Here is a 12,991-nt window from a genome sequence, read left to right as displayed (position 1 = left end):
ATGAGATTAGTAATGCTACTAATTAAAGAGCGTGTAGTTCCAGATCGTTAATCTACAAGATAGTGGATCTCAATGGCGTCTTCTCGTGTTTCAATCACTTACCAGCCTCCGCTTTCGTGGATCGAACGTACATTGCGACATCGAAAATTTAAACTATTTATTGGTAAGCTTAATTTCAGTGCAATTTAAAACTCGAATCTCTCTTTCTCTCTTGAAAAATCTTATTCGGAAAACAAAGTAAAAATAATTGTTAACAGAAATTATCCGTATCTTTTGAAGGCAAAATAGATTCATTCATTATCAACAATTAAAAATAGTTTCGTATCAATATACATATAAATTGATTCAATTTCGAGTCATTCATGTTACATTATTATTCAAGTGTCCACAGATGTCTAGTTGAATAGAATGCGAAATACAATTGCAAATAAGACTAGAAAAATCTTTTCTTGCTACATTTAAATTGCACTCATGCTTAATATTTTTAACTTTAACCGCAATATTTTTAAACAAAATGTACAGCAAACTTCCTTTCAAACTAAAAATTTTCATAAGAATGTTTCAAATATCTCGTCGTAAATAAAAAGGAAATTGCAGGAATTGGAACAGATTTGATTATAATAGTAGCACTAAAAAATACCAATTGGTATATGTTTATATACATGTATGTATGTATATATATATATATATATATATATATATATATATATATATATATATATATATAAACATAATTTATTTTAAATAAATGACTAACATAAGATCAGAACAGTATGTACTCGGACAAAAATACACAATCCCAATATTGTATTCTCGATACAATATCATCTGTTGTACTTTAAAAATTTTATTGTGACAATCTTCTCGTCGTGTTAGAATGAATTTGTCGTTATATAAATATAATGTACATGCGCTGTTCTTTATGATCGAGCGAGAATCCTGTCGTGGCACAGGCTAAATGTGACACCGTGAGACTGCAAGCTAAGCTTACATACGTGTGTGTTACGACGGAATAGGTAGAGCATCAATTCTATTAATAAGTCTGATAAATCCATTTTATGCGTGTGTCAGTCTTTTATTCAAATCTAGTGTATAAATGATGATCTCTACGATTCAAACATAAATCTTGTGTACATGTCGTGTTTAATAAAAAAGAAAAAAGTATTAAGTTACCGTAATAGGTCAGAGCAAAACTACATATGTATATATACGAGATATATTATGTACACAAAACGAAATTTGTTTAATCCTATTATTATATCTTACTAATAAGGAAGAAGTAATCCTTTTATATTATTTCACACGGTCGTTATAAACAGCTCGATTTATTCTTTTAATTTTTTTTTGCACGCCATGTAAAAAATACATCGCCTGCTTACCTATATATGCTGGTTTTCTTTTCCCGCCGTGTGTCTCATCTTGTAGAAAAAAAAATTAAAATAATCTACTATTATAAGTATTCACGATACACGATGTGTGTACGCACGTACACGCAAATGTTTTGTAAGAGTTGAAAAAAAGCAAGCGCGTATATGTATATACAAAAACAAAATCAACAAAATATTATGAAACGATTCCTGTAAATTTTCATGCTACTCGAGTCCCGTGTCTCTGAATGCCGATGTTGATGTATATTGAATGGAATGATTGGACGAGTTGTAATATTGTGATTGTAAACGGAAACCGCGGCTTGCGTTACCTGAAAAGGAAAGAAATGCTTTAATCTTTCAACTATTCATATTGCATACGTATGCCTTATATAATACAAAATTAATTTTTACTGAGGTTAATAAAGTACAGTGAATTAAACATGGATGGAAGCATAAGAAATAAAACGTGGATTTGAAATACAAATAAAAGTGGAAATGATAATTGACATAAAAGTTAGTAAAGCAACGTGTGAAATATTCTGATACATATGCAAAACGTAGGATGTTAATTCGAGATTATGTAAGCAATTACAAATTGTGAATCAAGGATCACAAGGAAAATACGATAGCTTTAGTTCTCTTCAAAAACTTAAAAAAAAATTTACTCCTAATTAAATATAGACTTTTAAACATAAGAAATAGAAAATTGAAATGCATATTTCATCTTTTGTGCAACTATTTTATTGTGTTTAAAATCAAGATTTTAGATTTTTTTTGCTAAGAATACATGATTTATAAAAATCTGTACACTATATATTTAATATAAAATCATTATTTTCACACACTAAAATTCTTGGGTGATTTAGTGCAGAGATGGAAGCAAGAGCATTAGGAGATTGGATAGTGACTCACCGGCAGTTACAATGCGATTTGCATCGCGGTCATAAATAAGGAGAGTTCCTTTATTAATAGGGTTGGTGCCTCTGGCTCTGACGACCACCCCTTTGCTTGCCACCGTAGCCTGAACCTCCTGGAACATACCCACATGGCGCGTTGTTAGTTTAATCGTTCCGCTCAGCTGCATACATCACTCGTTTATCTTTACACGAGACTAGGCGACTAGACGTATTATGTATAGAAACTGTACATAAACTACAAATGAAAACGTCGAGTTGCGCGATTATTTAGAAAGTAACAGAGATAGATAGATATAAAAGAGAGAAAGCTATAGAGTATATCTACGTAGAGGCTACAGGCTAAGGTAGTAAGCTGCAGGCTGTGTAAATTTATACCTTCCCCATCTTCCATATTTCTAGAGCTATGAATGGCTAAATATAGGATAACATTCCATTGGATATGATTGTTAAACAGTTCTATTTATGAAAAAAAAAAAAAATATGTAAAATCGCTGCGTCTTGCATATAAAAGAAGTTTTTAGGAATATCCAAGGTTAAGTGTGTACTTCGTAAAGGCCTCTGCACAATGAAAAATATAAGGAACACGGAACAGATATTATTAGCGATTAGGACTAAAGAATCAAGAATAAAGTTGGATACACGATGAAAAATATAGGCAACAGAAACAGGGAATAACACAGACCATAGATTTTTAACCTATCGGAAGCCGTATATTAATGCTCCACCAGCTTTATTCCTGATTTTTTATTTCTAATCGTTAATATCCGTTCCTTGTTCCTCATATTTTTCATTGTGCGGGGGCCTTAAGAGTGATAATATTAATTACATTCTTAAATGATGTTAACTGACATTACGAACATTATGAGTCAGTTGGAAGATAAATAGAAAAAATGGATGATCGCAGGTAATAATTTACAGTATCGTGATACATAATTATACAGTATGTTACAATTGGCTTCCCAAATGTATGTTAAATATAATTCTTTTTTGACACATGCAACCGATATAAATTACTAGTGGATGTTAACTTCTCCCTTGTATTCATTCATCTTTCCACACATACACGCTACATACACATTATCCACTTGCGAAACAAATAATATAAAAGACAGAAACAAAACTAGATGCTTGAGTAAGGGACAGAGGAATGAAGATGACAGAGATGAGGAGAATAAGACTCTCAGTTTCGAGTGACGCAAGGAAGTAACGGATAGATGAATGTAGCTAATGTAAGAGAAGATGCGTGTGGGCGATAATTCAATCGGAATATATGCCATTTAAAATTTATAACGATACGGATGGGGGATATATAAATATAAAATATAAAAGAAAGGACGCTATAATGCGTACCTTTACCGCGTGCGCCACCGCGCCCGCCACTGTAGCCACCGTCGTAATTACCACTGCCATAGCCGTATCCATCTGCTTTCATGGAACACACGGTATAAAGAGACAATGGGATCAGTTATCAATGCATACCGATTGTTTATATCCTTTTATATTAAAAGGAAAAATCTAATGCACGTGGCGCTCGAAACAAAAAAACGTATATATTCAATGAAAATTATTTTATACAATAATTATATTGTCCAATAATTATTTCTTCAAAAGAGCATGACCATAAAACCTATTTTGAAAATAATTTGATTGTACTGTAACGCACTGTTTTAGTATTCTATATGAATAAAAGTTGTATCTTCTAAAAAATTTTCTCGTTCGATTTCTGATCATAAAGTACATCATAAGTTGTTTTAACATCGTAACACGTTATTTTGACCAATTTGTATGAATTTAGAAATGGCATGCGCGTAGTTAAAATTTACTAAAAAAAAAAAAAAAAAAAAAAATCTATCATGCTGGAAATGACTTGTCCATTATACGCATAGTTAAAATTAAAATTTATATAGCATATCAACAAAAATAGTGTAATCTTTCTAAAAAAATTAAAGAAGAATAAAATTATTTTTTAACCTATGTATAACAGGTTATAAAGTTTTGGAATTCCACGGTTAGATAAAACAAAAAGGCATATAAAAAGATCAATTATTTCACACTTGTATCTTTTATCCAACATAATTCGATAGAAAAAAATACCTTAGCAAAATAATCTCGGAAATCATACGAGATACAAAATAGTCATTGCCATTCTCACTACCAGAGCATGTATCTAGCCTTCGCGGTTTCATCGCGGGTGAAATGATCGTTGAAATATGAAAGAAATGTGAAAGAAACTCATGCATGAGGAGAACGTGGCGGGATCAAAAGCAGGATCGAAGGATACAACCTCATACAGTAGTGTCCTGTACATCGTTGCTTTAACCCATTAACTGCCAATTTTTAGTTTTTATTAATGATCAAAAAGATAACTAATAATTAGTAATTAATTATTTTATTAAATATTAATTATAAAAAAAATAAAATTGATCCACGGTGGTACTTAATGGGTTAATATTTACACATGTTATAGTGTACTTATATGTTACAATACTGTTACAGTGATTGTGCATGATTTTTCTGAAGTCAATTCATGGAACTTACAGTAAGTACAAAGAAATATATCAAGAGAGATAAAAAAGAAATAAAAAAAGATATCAATTCGCATAACTCAATTAACCCTCCAGAGGTGGGTTACTCATTTATTTGTTTTGTTTTTTTTATTTAGAGCTCAAGACTCCTTGAGCCGTACATTTTAAACAAAACAAAGTCAAGGCATGGATCACGAGTGATCCGGCGTCCGCCTCCGGAAGGTTAAATATTAGATATTTAGAAAATATTAAATATTAATAAGTTATTAAATCCGTTATTTCAAAAATCACGTTTGTATAAAATAATTAAATTTTATAAATGGCAAATTTTGTTTAAGAACAGTATTTATATCGATTGATCATAACATGTCTGATAATACATGCAATTTTCTTTTATTTTGATCGATATTTCAAATAATTTAAGAATGTTTAAAAATCGAGATATCGTAAAATGCAACATAAGCACAACATTTTCCTACACACACACATTTACTGTAACTCATATTTTATGTTAACTTTAAATGCATATTTACAAAGTTTATATGTAGATACATAAAAATTAAATTAATAGGATTTTAAAGAATAACTTAAAGAATAACTTAACAAATGATTAGAGTGGATTAATTGGTCATAGTGCAATAAACAACTAATGCTTGGAAAGTAAATCTAAAATAGAAAATAATTCGCATTATGTTCGTTCCGCGTGGCCTTTCAGTTCCGATCGGATTTGTTATGGATCATGTAATGTGCTGAGAAAGAACATAATTCGAAAGATATTTCCATGAGTTTAAGTCACTGGTTTATATATGGTCACCATATCAATAATTAAGTTAATCAAACAGTTATCAGTGTCATTTTTTGAAATCTATAAAATTGCAAGATTGATTCATCAAGTTAAATATTTTCAAACACATTAATATGGACAGATCAGAATTGTTATCTAATCTGCCCATAAACCAGCGCTTCCAGTCTCATTTATGCTTAATATCACACACTATAATTTAACACCTAGTATAATACATACATAAAATTTCTGATCATTCCATTTCTTGTAACTACCGAGTAAAATATATTTACGAAGCGGACAATATAAACTTGCGCTCCAGCTTACTCAATTAAACCAAAAAGTTAGTATACACAAAAAAGATGTTAATTAATTACAAAAAAGATAAATGAAGAAAAGTTAAGCAATTTGGATGCGCGATAGAGGAATTAAATCAGTCATAATATGCACATATTTTCCTCAGGTGTCTGTAAGATTTTTCACAATCGTCTGCCGAATACACTGGGACGGTAACAACGGATAATCTGCCGTTGGATTATTATTTATTGTTAGATCATCGCTTCTTTTGTCGAAAAGAAATAAGACACACGAGAAAAAAAGCGGAAACAATTCTAACAGTAATCGGCACCATAAACCGATTCTGTCATCGACTTTTAGTAATAGACAATAAAATTACCGTATCCACTGTAGTCGTAGCCGCCGCCGTAACCTCCGTACCCACCACCACCGTAATAATCGTATCCATATCCATCGTAGCCACCGCCGTATCCTCCTTGGCCGTAGCCGCCACCGTAACCGCCGCCATAGCCACCCTGTCCCCATCCGCCTTGACCGAATCCACGACCTCGACCGCCCCTTCCGCCACGACCGCCGCGGCCGCCGGGTCCACCGCGCATACCAATCATTCCGTCGGGTTTGGGCGTTGCTTTCTTCACGTCAACCTGTTTAATATTTAAAATACCACCGTCGCTATTAATGATACCTATCTAAATTAAAAATTTTAATCTTATTTATCTTTTGTTAACTAGCTTTTTTTATCGTCTTAAACAAAAATAAATCGTACATATATTTTAGAGCTAATAACTTGGAATATTAAAAGGTAGAATTTACAAGCAAGTAATATTTTATAAAAGCTCCGTAATGGCATTTAGTTTTATAAACGTTTATTTACTCACCTCTTTACCATTTATTGTTTGTTTCGAAGTCTTCAATAGCTCATTAACCACTTGTTCAGATTCAAAAGTAATGAAGCAGAATCCTTTCCTCTGATTTTTGGTTTTATCGAACGGCATCTCCATTTCGACAATCTGAAAGGTTTTTAGGTGTTTCACATATTAATAAGAATACTTGTCCGTTGGTATTTGAGTTAAAGTGTGCAGAAATGATAAAATACTTACGGTTCCGAATTGTGAAAAGAAATTCTTGATATCGTCATCAGAAAGTTCCGTCGAAAGCCCGCCGACAAATATTTTCCCATGTCTGGCTTTCGCTTTCTTAGGATCAACCTTTTTGTTGTTGATAACATGATCACCAGCAGCCATAATCTAGAAGATCATTTTCCCTTTTAATTCATTTGACGTAATAATAATTTATATAAAAAATTTGTTATAAAAATGTCAGAAAAAAAATTTTGCATCACATGCTTTCAGTAGCAGAACTGGACAATAATATCATCATTCCATATGTGTAAAAGATAAACAGCAACATTATTAAAATTAATTACAATATAAGAAATCGTACTATCTTTTTGTATCAAATAAAACACAATACAATAAAATACAAAATTGAATTACCTTGTCGAGAGATTCGGCTTTAGCAAAGACGATAAAGGCGAATCCTCTCGATCGTCCTGTATTTGGATCTGTCTTGACATTGATACTTTCAATATCACCATATGCGCTGAAATGTTCTCGCAATTCCTCTAAAAATGCACAAGGTGATCTTTGTAAGAATTTTTTAAAAGTTATAATTTAAGTCATTTTAAAGACAATTATATAAATAATTAATCTAGCTCAGTAAAAAGTTCTTTTCACATGACAATTGTCATCCAAAGGTGTCCTAAGAAATAACATCATCGCTAATTTCTTTTATTTTATGTTTCACTTTGTTACATTCTATTATTTGAGTGAAACTGCGAAGAAAATCTATCACATAATTAAAAATATATATATATATATATATATATTACTCACTGTCTGTCGTTTCCCAGCTTAAACCACCGACGAATAATTTCCTGCGAAAAAAGAGAAAAATAGAAAATTAAAACCAATAGAAGCGAACGAAGGTCATATTCATCTCAACTCTTTAATCAGTATTGCGAAACCGAATGTTTACAGCAAGAAATTTACGGTTTAACATCTAAATAGAATCGTTATTTGGGCTTGCGATGTTGGCAAATTGTCAAATCTCTGCAACTGCGCGCAAAAAAGTTATCTGCAATAAAAACGGTAGAAGATAGCGTGATGGCAATGTATTTGGGCCTCTTTCGCAAGTGACTCTTACAAGTTACGGAATAATCATAAATCGATCCCTACTCGGATGTGCAACTTGAGGGTTAAGTAGACTTCATCGTCTCTCTCGTATCGTCGCGAGCAATTTTTCTTTCACTCTCTTAACACCGACATGCTAAAAAAAGTAATGATAATAAGAAAAATATAATGAAGTTTGAAAAATACCTATCGTTCAGAGAATCCTGGTTAGCCCCGGCCGACCTGCAAAGCAACGGAACGAATTTATATCACTAGATGAATTTCTCGAACGTGTTAATTAATATAGAGAGCTTAAGATCGAAGCGAAAATTTGACTTTTGGAAAAAAAAACAATTCCATTCATTATTGAAAAAAAAAAGAAAAGAAAAGAAAAGAAAGGTAGTGTCAACTTAACCCCTGGAAAGACTGGAATCAGTGTTAAGGTATGAAAAAATTGAATGCAGACGATGTGCAAAAAACGTAAGACCTGTAGTGTCATTCGCAAAAGGGCACTGGATCGACTATCGAAAAGATTTATATAGGCAGGAAATTTTATATTCAATTAAATATCGCACATATGTAAAACTATGAATAATTATATATATCTACGATAAACAAACGCACAAGTTTAATCTACGGCTAATTAAATCGCCCAAATCGTCGAAATTTAGAAAAGTCTTCTTACAACGATAAACATAATTACAATGCAAAGCAATTACAAGAGTTATAGAATACCATTCCTAGAATAAACGAGAGTTGATAAAGATAGCTTACGATATATGCATCTGTACGTTGTGTAAAATTATGAGAAACAACCATGAGAAGAACTGCTTTTCACCATAGAGACCTTAATTCGAATGTTCAATTGTAAAAAAAAAGATTGAAAAGAAAACTTGGAAAAAATATATATATATTATGTAAAAATCAATGCAACCAGAGAACAAGGTACTATTCATCGACGTTTGCGTGAGCAATAGTTACAACTCCAGTTGACATATCACAGCTGCTCCTAAGGGAAACAAGAATTTAATTTTTCCAAGTGGTACTCTGATCTCTGCAGAATGGCCCAAAGAATATGGCATATGCTAGGATAAACTGCAACTCTATATCAAAAAGCTAAAAAGATTGTTTTTATTCATTACGATTTAATGACAGACGACTCTTGATACTTTCGAACGACATATTTATGTTCATGTAATATGGGATATTTATTTATATTTATATTTATATGTACGTAGTTTTTATATACATATATATGCTTGTCTCTTTTGCATTTTTCTCTGTCTCTCTCTTTTACAACGCTCATTGACAAATTGCGATGTAATGCAAGAATTGTTTCAACTTCTGAGATATATACGTTTCATTCTTTTTCTGCACTCTAACAACGAGCTGCAAGCTCGGTTTTTTGATCAGGCTCTGACTTGGTTTTTGGCAGTGTCAACACGATAATTGATTTACTTATTTATATTCGACTCTTTATTTTTTATTTATGGCTGGTGATAAATACCGTTGGCACCAGTCACTCGCCGGTAATCAGTTGCTGGTCGGGTCACGTTTTCCACCTGCGAGCCGTCCGCCATGTGAAAACCGTTGTTGATCACCTGTAGATCAAGCCACATAAACTGGGGTTAATGGCGTTTCCGACCTACTCGAGGTTTTCGCATTGTCCCTATGATTTTGTGCTTTGGTCACGCCCAAACAGCATTTGGATCGGAAATTACTCTACCGCGTGACCCAGCAGAGAGGCAAGTGTGTCTGTGCGAGACTTATTGATCTGACGAAATTAATTCGAGTTCCAGTGCTCGTGTCATGACGGAACGTGACGGACTTGAACTTGACGAAGACTTCTCGCAATAATTCGGACTCGGAAATCACTGCATAAGATTCTCGATACACGTCGATCCCATAGTAAGTGTACGTATATTTCGTCAATCGTGAGTCAATTGACATTGTTTTACCAGAATTCAGCTGCAACGAACGTACGAGGATAGAAGACTCGGCGCTGGCCAAAAAATGTACTCGAAACTTTTAGGCTCTATAAAAATATTATTACGGATTATTTATTACTTGCTTGTGACGTTGCGTTCGCAAAAACTGATCGACTGCAGAATCCACAATTTTCTTTTTATCGATTACAGAACTATAATTATATAATTAACTAGATAGGGATAGAAAACAAGGAGTTTAATACACAAAATTACGAAAAATTTCAAAACAGATAAAATGTATACCTCGCAACAACAGCACATATAAAAAGTTTACAAGCTTATGGACGCTTTTATGTTCGTCGTTTACACATTACTGTCTTAAATAATTATTCTTGCGTAATATAGCATGCAATATCTCATTCCAACCTTCGATTATTATTATATGTTAGACACAGGAACGCCGGCGTTTGGTTCCTTAAACTTCCGTTACTTCATACGTGAAACTCATGTCCCTTGAGCATATTTTTAGCATATGAATAGGACGAGATACATCTCCAAATTCATATTCAGCAACGATACTAACGATATACTAGCTGCAAAAATGCAGAATGCTTACACATAGCCAGACAATAGACTAATTATATTTATATTTTCATTATATTTTATTCAATTTTATTTTCCAATTTACGTATGAACATAGAATTTGAAGATTACGTCCGCGCTTCCTGAACTTTTATATCCTGAAAAATTCCACACAACTTTGAAATTTAAATACTCTACTGATGCTTACCCTTCTTTGTAAAAAAGAATTTGTGCAAAAATTCGCAAAAATCCAAGGCTGTAGGGATACAAAGGACAAAATAAAAATTTACAAAAAAATTGATGAGGAAAATAGGTGTAAAAATCTCTATCTAATAAATGGAACGCTGCGACGAGAGAAAGAAAAACTGGGGGGGGGGGAGGCGAGCGCATAATTGCAAAATATTTACACAACTAATAGCTATCCTGTATTCTCTCGTTAATGGCGACCGGATCGAAAAAACAGTATGTCTGCTCAAATTCATCCAGCTCGAGATCCCGTTACGCTGAAAAAAGGGGAGAGGAGGGAAGGAAAAAGAGCAGCGCGAGACAATGACAGACGACCAACACTTTGGCGTAAAGCCCATCGCAATGCAAGGCGGGATACTTTTTTAGCGCACTGTTTCTTTTAATATATTACTTTGCAAAAAAAAAAAATACTTGGCTCGAGACGCTGTCGCGTCTCTCGATTCGTTTGATCAACGCTACGCCGCAAGTAACTTATTCTTGCGCGCCCGCAAGGGACAAAGGTTTCCACGTGCTCGTAACGGAAGTGGTTAGCGCGCCCAGGCAGTAAAGCGCGCGAAAAATCCGGTCTTTCATAAACGCTACGTATCATTCGCGACGTTCATCGGTTCGTTATTGCATAGTTTCCAACCGTTTCTATCTTCAGTATCTCCTCTCTCACGATGCCTCGGGCGCGCCCTTTCCGGGCCCGCGGCCGGCGTCTCCACTCGTTCTTACAACCGCCATTGTTACCGCCGGTCTTTTTCGTTAATAGATCCTATTCGCGACCGGGTAATCGTCGAAAGATGGGTGTTCGCGTGCGCGGCGCGCCACGTAGAAGCGACGAGGCCGTATCATCGAAACGTAGGCGTTCGTCGTCACGTCGATGCGAACGGATTACATTCCGCGGCGGACCGCGCGCCTACGCCATTTTGTGAGACGCGTGCTTGCGCGCGCGCGCGCTCGACTCGTCGCCGCGTCCGTCGCGAAGTTATCGCCGATTCGCGCGATCGCCGGGGCCACACCGCGTCTGAAGTATGTACGAAGCGATCGCGCAACCGGGACAATCGACGAGCTGCGGCACACGGGGCGAACAAGCAAGACCGAGAGGGGAAGAGGGAGTTTACCTGTCTTCCTGAGACTCCTGATTGTTCTCCGCGACGTTGTTCTCGCCGTTGTTCTCGGACTCGCCATTCTGCTCCGCGAAGTTCTGCTCTGCGATGTCGTCGCTGAAATCCTTGCTCTCCTGATCGGCCATCGCGCTCGCTTTATCTGACGACGTTTGTCCGCGTAGTTACGGTGCGACTCACGGCACACCACCGGTCAACTACGAGCACGATACACACGAGCGATCGCCAATTGCCCGATACGCCGCCGTATCGTTCGACTGCCGAATGGAGAAGGAAGTGGCGGCGTCGTGCGCAGCCCGGAGATCCTCCCGGCTCGCGATTTACGCGCGAAGCATCTCGGGACGTGCGACTACCGTCGACCAATCGCGTGCCGTCGCTCAGGTCCGTCTGACGTGCCCCTCGGCGCCCTGCGAAAATGATCGCGTGGCTGATCGCGCCGAAACGCGATTTATGACGAGCGTGATGTCCTCGTACTGATGATATTTCGCGATTAGATGTAAAATGATATTTTTATTCGAAGTCCGACTTAGATTCTTCGATCGATTTCTTGCGTGAATGGGAATGCGAGCGTTTTCATTGAGCATTCGCTGAATGAGTTTCATTCATGAATGTAAACAGCAACAACGTCATCCTGGGAATTTCATTTGGCTCGAATTCATCTTTTGTTTTGGCTAAACTTTATCATTAAATCATTTGTTGTGAACGTAGCACACGATGAAGATTAAGACCAATTAAAGACGCATACGAAAGACGACCAATACGCATTTAACTTTTTTTTAATAGATTTAATTTCTATTTTGAATTATTGTTCTAACATTTGTTAATTTTACGTTTTATTGTTACGTTTTGTGCGTATTGTTACGTTTTAAAGTTGTTGAATATTAAAGTTCTTAAAAAGGTCTAATTAGTAAAATATTTTTGAATTTGTTTTTCAAGATTCTTTAACATTTAAATAGTAAAACCTTTTTAAATGAAATTTGTCTAAAAAAATCGATTTATTATTAATGGAATCAGATTAAATTATAATATAAGTATTTAAATAATTTTGCTCTCTATCTATACTTG

At 35.0% G+C, this 12,991-nt stretch overlaps 1 protein-coding gene and 1 non-coding gene across 14 annotated transcripts; both read right to left on the bottom strand.

Moving 5' to 3' along the window:
• Positions 1-1,050: 1,050 nt before the first annotated feature.
• On the bottom strand, positions 1,051-12,213 carry Sqd (RNA-binding protein squid). Of its 13 annotated transcripts, none has more exons than XM_071782213.1 (10): positions 11,924-12,213; positions 8,272-8,307; positions 7,789-7,829; positions 7,390-7,517; positions 6,994-7,140; positions 6,772-6,903; positions 6,273-6,537; positions 3,638-3,712; positions 2,283-2,400; positions 1,051-1,699 (listed from the first exon to the last, which is right to left on the bottom strand). In XM_071782213.1, exons 1-9 carry the CDS (start codon positions 12,052-12,054, stop codon positions 2,336-2,338), a joined length of 1,020 nt encoding a protein of 339 aa, XP_071638314.1. In that variant the 5' UTR covers positions 12,055-12,213; the 3' UTR covers positions 1,051-1,699; positions 2,283-2,335. The 13 variants fall into 13 exon arrangements, with proteins under 13 accessions (XP_071638314.1, XP_071638315.1, XP_071638320.1 ...); XM_071782214.1 differs by having other exon boundaries at positions 3,638-3,709; XM_071782219.1 differs by having other exon boundaries at positions 3,638-3,709; positions 6,318-6,537.
• Positions 7,604-7,676, bottom strand: LOC139815517 (small nucleolar RNA SNORD58). The gene has a single exon (XR_011732745.1). It is a non-coding gene; the product is annotated as a small nucleolar RNA SNORD58 (small nucleolar RNA).
• Positions 12,214-12,991: the final 778 nt, after the last annotated feature.

The sequence above is a fragment of the Temnothorax longispinosus genome, chromosome 6, assembly GCF_030848805.1.
Source record: "Temnothorax longispinosus isolate EJ_2023e chromosome 6, Tlon_JGU_v1, whole genome shotgun sequence".
Lineage (NCBI taxonomy): Eukaryota > Metazoa > Arthropoda > Insecta > Hymenoptera > Formicidae > Temnothorax > Temnothorax longispinosus.
The sequence above is the reverse complement of the archived record's forward strand: the minus strand, read 5'-3'. Positions and strand labels throughout refer to the sequence as shown.